General features: G+C 35.1%; 1 protein-coding gene across 9 annotated transcripts; it reads left to right on the top strand.

The window, feature by feature from the left end:
• Window positions 1-358: 358 nt before the first annotated feature.
• On the top strand, window positions 359-7,480 carry LOC114259187 (kinesin-like protein KIN-13A). Of its 9 annotated transcripts, none has more exons than XR_014346026.1 (7): window positions 359-741; window positions 843-982; window positions 1,066-1,160; window positions 1,543-1,664; window positions 3,495-3,802; window positions 3,892-5,252; window positions 7,387-7,480. XR_014346026.1 is itself a non-coding variant. In XM_082898128.1 (5 exons), the coding sequence occupies exons 2-5, from the start codon at window positions 946-948 to the stop codon at window positions 1,890-1,892; spliced, it is 279 nt and encodes a 92-aa protein (XP_082754254.1). In that variant the 5' UTR covers window positions 359-741; window positions 933-945; the 3' UTR covers window positions 1,893-2,141. The 9 variants fall into 9 exon arrangements, 3 of the variants coding, with proteins under 3 accessions (XP_082754254.1, XP_082754253.1, XP_082754252.1); XR_014346025.1 differs by having other exon boundaries at window positions 1,050-1,160; XR_014346030.1 differs by having other exon boundaries at window positions 933-982; window positions 1,066-1,664; window positions 1,868-3,802.
• The last annotated feature ends 466 nt before the right edge of the window (window positions 7,481-7,946 follow it).

Here is a 7,946-nt window from a genome sequence, read left to right as displayed (position 1 = left end):
TATTGTTATATTTTATTGAGATTCATATCTAAATTCTTATCTTCTCTATTTTTGTGTGGTTTCTATTTGTTCTTTTTTAAAATTTATTTTAGATGGAATTGTGGGTTTTTATTTTTTATAAAATTTAATTTATCTATGGTTTATATTTGTTTTTAATTATTATTAGTTAGGTAAGTTATGATGTGAATTAAATATATGATAGACACGTGAGTTTTATTAATTTTATAGGTTTATATATCTAATTTTTAATTATTTTTTGTTTTATCTATATAATAAAACTGACCGATTTTTAAAAATATATAAAATGAAAGGCTCAGATCAATTCTAATTAACACCAACGGTTCAGATGATGTTTTGATTCCCGCCCAACACTCTCTGATCTCCATTCCCCCCTTCCCACGTCTCCTCCCGATTCCCTCTTTTATCTCTCTATATGTTCTCTCTTCAACAATCTTCTGAAACTGGCGACCAGAGAAAGTGAAGAGAACAGAGACGGTGGTCTCAACATGGCGGCACTCAACCAATAGAGAAAGAGAGTAGATGCCGCCGCTCACCACCACCGCCGCTGCTCATCATCACCGTCGCCATTGAAACCCTACTCTTTTCGCATTGAATCCACAATTAGGGTTTTGTTTTGTCAATTTTCTTCAGATCTAACAACAATTCGTATCCCGAACCACTCAATTCAACAGATCGAAATCACGATCCGCTCCAGAAATTGTTCATTTTCCCCTGAATCTGGTACTTCATCTCAAAAAATTGTTCCTTTATATGCATGTATGTTTGTCTTTGTCTTCGATTGCATTATCTCCTACATTTATTGTCTCTGTAATGTTTTTTAGTGCTAAGGTTGAATTGAATTATCTGCATTGGAAGCCTACGATCGAAGTCAATTGAATTCTGTTTGATGTGGATTTGAATTTCATTTGAAGGGAAATCACGTTCATGTGTGGTTGCTTTGAATTTAACCTATCAATTTCAGGTGAGTATATTTTACTTGGATCAGTAGATTTGTTGATGTATGTTTTTGAATTGACTGAATTGTTCAGTGTGCTGTGATTGTAGCATTTGTGGCCAGATGCAACAGAGAAATGCTGCTGCGGCAACTGCTCTGTATGATCACCCTGGCGGAGGGTCCAGATGCAACAGAGCAATGCTCTGTATGAATTATATGTTTGGTTACTTGATTTTGTCTTTTTTATGGGAATGCGACAGTAACTTTTGTCGAAATATGAATTATATGACTGCTTTTAGTTCTGTACTCTATGATTGATGCTCCGTAGTCCCTTTTATGTTGCTAAAGTAATGCATGTTTCAGATTCATTACGGTTGATTAAAATGGAAAATATAACTGTCAGTTTCATAATGCATATTGAAACACAATGCAAGACTAATCTTTATTTTTTTCTTATTTTTTTTTTAATTTAAATTTTGATCATACTACGTATCTCTGTTAAAGTTTTCCTCAGATTCATTATGGTCGATTAAAATGGAAAATATAACTGTTAGTTTCCTTTCGTTTGATTTGTAAATGTCGTCCAGGGAGCGATGCTGGAGATGCAGTCATGGCACGCTGGCTCCAGTCCGCCGGGTTGCAGCATCTGGCCTCACCCTTGGCATCTGCCGGAATTGATCATCGCCTCCTATCTAACCTTCTCATGCAGGTACCTCAACATTTCAAAGTCATTGCTATGCCTATTTGGTTACTTCATCTTGTCTTTTTTATGGGAATGCAACAGTAACTTTTGTCGAAATATGAATTATATGACTACTTTTACCACTATAATTTCTGCAACTACAATGTTCACCAAATGCTTGATAAATTGTTTCTGTATTTGATGTGTTTGATGTGTTTATTAATTCACAGGGAATGGAAGGTGAGGGGAGATTAATCGAATAATCAAACTTTTGGTTGAGGAAAAAGTTCCCATTTGCTAAACTTTTGACTGGGGTGCTGAAAAGGTTCCCCTTTGCTTGACTGGGTTGAGTTTATGAATTTCTCTATTTTTTGGATGATGTTCTCTTTGCTAATTATTTTTATTATTATTTATTGTTTTTGGAAAGACTTAAAAAATTAATAGTTTTTTGCCTTTTTGTTTGCGTTACTTCTAAGTAGTTTGAATGCTCTCAATTGGATCTTAGTTGTGAGTCTATGAAATCTTTCTTTTGAGATTGTGGTTTGAAGATTTTTGAAACGGATGCTCTTTGCATTGTGGTGCCAAGGATATCCATGAAGGTTATCAAAGAAAGAGCATTTTTCTTGGTCCGTAAATCTCTCTTTTTCGGCCCTCTATATGGATGTCTCTGAAACATTTTTTTGATATATAGTTGTTTCCTGGGTGAATCCCACATGTCTGGGTGCATAAAATATTTGCTACATAGATTAAAAAACAGAGAGGGTGTGTGGGTGTGGGATGAGGGGGAGTAGAGATAGAGGGAGGCAAAAAGTGCAGATAAATGAATAAAATGGTGTGAGACAAATTGCTTCTTGAAAAGTTATCTACCTAAGTGCTGAATTCCATGTCTCTAAAAGGCTGACATGCTCAAGTTTAGAAATTAAATATATTTGCTAAATCATTATTGCTTGATGATGGAGGAAGGCATTTATAAACATTAGTGTTTGATAATGTGTTTAAGATCTAAAATCTAATAATGTGTTTAGAACTTTCAATTAGTACTTGATGATTTTTGCTTTTGCAACTATTATAGATAGTGCTTGATGTTTTAAATTGGTGTAATCCATAGACATATATGCTTGATTAGAGGGTTAGTTGATTGCCCAAAGAGAGGTGGTTTTGTTGATTAAGGTTTAGTTTCTATTTTTTTTACTCTATTTTTCTTTGTCTCTGTAATTGGGTTATTAACTAAGCTTTAGCAAGAGAGAAGTGTAGTATGAAGAGCCTGAGACTTAAGTTTAGGAAAGTGGAATGAGTGTTGTAACTAACTAATACTGCAGACTTGAGTGTAATATGTTCATGAGTTTGCTAATCATACATTTTATTGAACTAATTGATACATTTTTCTTGCTACGTTTTGGGCTTTGATACACTTTAATTTTGTAGAATGGGGGTAAGTGGTAGTGCACGATTTTTCTTTCCATGCATTTTCTTTTTAAACATTACATGAGAGATGGTTTGTTAATATTGCAATCACTGAGATTATATTCCTTTTGAATTTCAGCCGAAGTTCAAATGAGACCAACCTTCTCAATTAGAACAGGAAAGATTGATAGTTTGGATAAAAATAACAGTGATGCTATAAGAAAGGAACAAATTTTCTCTGAATTTATTTTATGAATAAATTTTTCATGTACGACATAAAAGATTGGACAGGAGAATATTAATCCCAACATTATTTCCACCGTGCCTTTAGGCACAGGTATACACTAGTCTATATAATGAAACAGAACGGTTTTTGAAAATATATAAAAAGTATCAGAGATACATTTCTTTTGAATGACTGAGATCAATCCTAAGAATACATTAACGGTGCAGATAAATGATGATTCCCGCTCAAACATCTCTCTCCCTCAGCCTTCCACCTATCCACGTCTCTCTCTTCCTCTCACCCACATCTCCTTCCCATTCCCTCTTTATCTCTCTCTCTCTCTCTCTCTCTCTCTCTCTCTCTCTCTATTCTTCTTCTTTCCTACCCTCCCTCTTCGCTTGCTCCCGATGCTGCTCTCCAGTCCTCGATTTCTGCCTCTCCCTTCTCTCTCTGTCGGTCTGTGTTTGTTTTTTAATTGTTTCAGTATCTTCAAGTTGCAACCTCTCACTCGCTGCTCTCGAACTCGGCTCGCAAGGTAAATTTTTCTTCCGCTTCAATGTTTTGGTATGTTGTGTTCAAGTTATTTTAGGGTTTTGTTGACTGGTTCTGTTTTTGGTTAAATAGACAGATCCTTTGTGAAGGCTAGGATTTCCGATTGAGAACCGCGAAACTGTGCTTCGATTGGTGGTTGAACAACTGTTGAACTCATCGAGTTGGCTCCTCTATTTCCTACCACCAACTTCACCACCGCCACAGCCACCGTCATCATCATCAACTTCCTCTTCAACATCGACGCTGCTGTCTTCTTCTCCTCCCACATCGTCTTCTCTTTCTCCCTGCTTCGAACCCCCATGGGAGCTCTCCGGTACCCCTCTTTCTCTCTCTCTCTCTCTCAAGTTTTAGTTGGATAAATTGTTGTATAAATTGTGGTCTTCTGGGTTTAAATTGATGTTTTTGTTTATCATCATTTCTGTTTCTCATATATATATGTGTTGAGCTTTATTTCGTGGTTCATGGTTTTTCAGCATTGTTTGGTGGTTTCCTAATTAGAACTATGACAGAAATTGCAAAGCAGTTTCTTTCTCTCTCTGTTTTTTTTTTTTTTTGGGGCTGGGGCTGTGTCTGTTCTTTGTGGCTGTGTCTGTTCAAACCCCAAAATAGAGGTACTTCAGTTCTTCAGTTGTTTGCTTCCAGATTTGGTTCTATCTGTTAGATGTTTTTGGGTTTTGTTTTTACGCCTTCAATTTTTGGTCAACTGGTAATTATTGGCTGAAATTAACAATTTTCATACTGGAATGCAATATTTCAAATAAGATAAATTAGAAATCAAACAGTCTTGCATTTTTTTTTTCTTTTTGAATAGGAAATTTCATCATTGTATCAGCGAAGTTTCGGTCTCAGTTTTTGGATTTGAGGTTTTGATTTTTTCCCTAATTTCTATTTCCTTTCTCTTTCGTAGATGTAAGATTGTTCAGTTTAGTGTGTGCCAACACCAATAAATAGAATCTATTTATTTCTTCTTTTAATTAAATAATTAAACTTTTAATTTCTTGATTATTAATTTCTTTTCCCATTTTTTATTATTAAATTGGTGTATTTAATAAATTTCTTGATTTATACTTATCTTATTTGAAATATTGCATTCTGGTATAAAAATTGTTAATTTCTGTTTTTGATATTAAAGATTTAGATTTTATGACCAATTTTTATTTTTTATATTTATTGTAACGAATTTATTTGATGTAAAAACGTGTAGAGATATGAGACAACTAGCGATTCCTTTGTGTTTTTCAGCTATGTTAATTCACAATTTTATTATTCTTTTTTGTTTTCCTCAAAGACGTTTGGTTCATACTTGGCAAGGTAAGATTGTTTGTTTGTTTTGATTTCTGTTGTTTTTGGTTGGGTTTGTTTTTGGCTCATGGCTGTGTTAGCATTTTTAGGTTCAAACGACGCTGCTCCTCCTTCGGCTCCCTCCGAACTAGGTAAGACTTCGAACTCGTTGTTGTGTTTTTCCCTTTCTGAATTCTGAATATTTTGAATTTTGAATCCTGAATGAGTTTTTGGGATTCTTATTTGGATTTGTATGAGTTGTTTGGATTTGTAGTTTGAATTCGAATCATGAATGAGTTTCTTAATTATGAATTTGTTTAAATTATTTGGATTTGTTGGTGATAGTTGCAAGTATTATACTGTTCATAGTCATCACTTGCATTGCTTTTGCATGTTTTTCCAAGAACAGTGGCTCAAAATTTGCCCAATTTTCATTTATGTGTTTGCTTCCTAGTTCTTATGAGTTCATGTTTGCTGTGCTGTTGTATTTTTTGTTGGGTTTGTGTTCAAGCCTAATGATGTTTGTGTTTGCTTGAACTGGTTTCTCTGGGTTAAGGGGCCCTAGAATTTGAGATACTATGCTGTCTATTATGGAAAACGGATGAAAACAAAATACAACTTTGATGGGCTAACGATATTTGAGTGACTTTTTAAAAATAGTTTGGATTTAATCATTCTTCTTTAATTGAATTGTCATTTGTCCTTTTAATATAATATATGGAGCATACTTACGGTAATTTTTTAGAATATCCTTTGTCATGGGGGAACCAAAATTTAAAGCTTAAATAAAAGAAAACTGTCCATGCATTCTTCGTTAATTGAATTGTCATTTGTGCTTTTATTTTATTGCACTTTTCATTAGGTTGATTTAAGAGAATTCATTACCCAAAACATATGATTTTAGTTCCATGATTGTATCCGTAAATCCTATATCGCATTTCTCATGCCTTTCATTAAAATGTAACAGTGGGTGTACGACTCTTTTGGGTGTCTATCTGTCTTGGCTTGAAAATGGGGCAAGTAAGACTCTTTTGGGTTTTCTCTTTATTAGTTCCACTTCAGATTTCTTTTGCTGCGTTTCTTTACATGTTTGTACCAACTGTTTTTTTATTATATTATAAATCTTGCAGCTTTCTTGCTATTTTGAGGTTATAAAAATATATAAGCCTTTGGTTGGATTGGAAGGGGTGAGAAAAGAAAGGAAATGACGCAACAAAACACAACACAACACAACACATCACATCACACTGGTTTACTGCATGTAAAGGCATTACTGTCATGGATATAAACTGTAAGTTATGAGATTTGAGGCCCGTGATTGTAGACATATATTTTAAAACATGAAGTGTTTCAACACATTTCAAAATTTTATGTTACAAATGTCCACTGTTTAGTTTTTTGGACTAAACAGTGTTGATTATTTGAATAGCAGGTTCCTATTTCTGATCTGTATTCTAGATCGTTAATTACATATTTTATATAAATGAAACCTCTGAATCATGAAGAACAAAATAAATAACATAAGACAATTTAAGAAAAATAAATATTTTATTGAAATTGTTATGGGCTTTGAACCCTCGAATACGAAGTACAATTCTTGGGTTTGGAACTCTTTACCTATTCATCGCCATTCTGCGTTTGTAGCGTAGGCTCTTGAGTTCTCTGGGCTTCTCTTCTTCTTTCTTGTAACGACTTTTTTAGCTCTTAATTTCTTTCTCTCTCTCTAATCTTCTCACCTCTGATTTTCTGATCCCCACCTTGTGTGATGGTCCTCGTATTTATAGAGGGCCATCCAGGTGATAAGAATTGCCTCATCCTCAATTTGAATTTCAAACTGAACGATAGTGCCATTTGAATTTTGAATAATCGCGCTAGATGATTAATCGTATATCTTATTAACCGGATTGATCTTTGGGATTTCATCCTGTATGGTATCCTTGCTGTAAGCTCTATAGGTGTCATCTTTTGTAGGCTCCACGTATCACTTGAGCATTTTGAATAACGTCGTTGAGATACAACGTCGTTTTATTTGTGCATTTCAACCGATCATATTGATCTTTTTAGGAAGTGATTACCTACAACTTTCCTATCGTAGGCTCTATACGTGTCATAATTTTAGTTGAAATTTATGTACCAACAGTGATCACCCATTTTGATTGATTTTAATTCATTTTGGACCATAATGCATCTTGAGGTAGTCTGTAGTTTATGGAAAATTTTAGTCATGGAATTCTATTCGAAATCAAAATTACAGCGCTGATAGACAATTGACTGATTGGAATACAGAGAGAATTTCCTTTGCTACAATTCAAACGACGTTGCTCCTCCTTCAGCTCCCTTCGAACTCGCACTCGCAAGGTAAGACTTCGAACTCGCTGCCACTGTGCAGGAGAATCCGTATAGGTGTTCGAGTGTTCGAACCGTAATGCGCAAGAAATGGTACGGAAACCCCGTATTTACATATCTGCCACTGTGCAGGAGAATCCGTATAGGTGTTCGAGTGTTCGAACCGTAATGCGCAAGAAATGGTATGTAAACCCCGTATTTACATATCTGCCACTGTGCAGGAGAATCCGTATAGGTGTTCGAGTGTTCGAACCGTATTGCGCAAGAAATGATACGGAAACCCCGTATTTACATATCTGCCACTGTGCAGGAGAATCCGTATAGGTGTTCGAGTGTTCGAACCGTAATGCGCAAGAAATGGTATGTAAACCCCGTATTTACATATCTGCCACTGTGCAGGAGAATCCGTATAGCTGTTCGAGTGTTCGAACCGTATTGCGCAAGAAATGGTACGGAAACCCCGTATTTACATATCTGCCACTGTGCAGGAGAATCTGTAT

The sequence above is a fragment of the Camellia sinensis genome, chromosome 12, assembly GCF_055761805.1.
Source record: "Camellia sinensis isolate YWXY chromosome 12, ASM5576180v1, whole genome shotgun sequence".
NCBI classification, from domain to species: Eukaryota; Viridiplantae; Streptophyta; class Magnoliopsida; order Ericales; family Theaceae; genus Camellia; species Camellia sinensis.
This window is presented reverse-complemented; position numbering and strand designations above follow the sequence as displayed.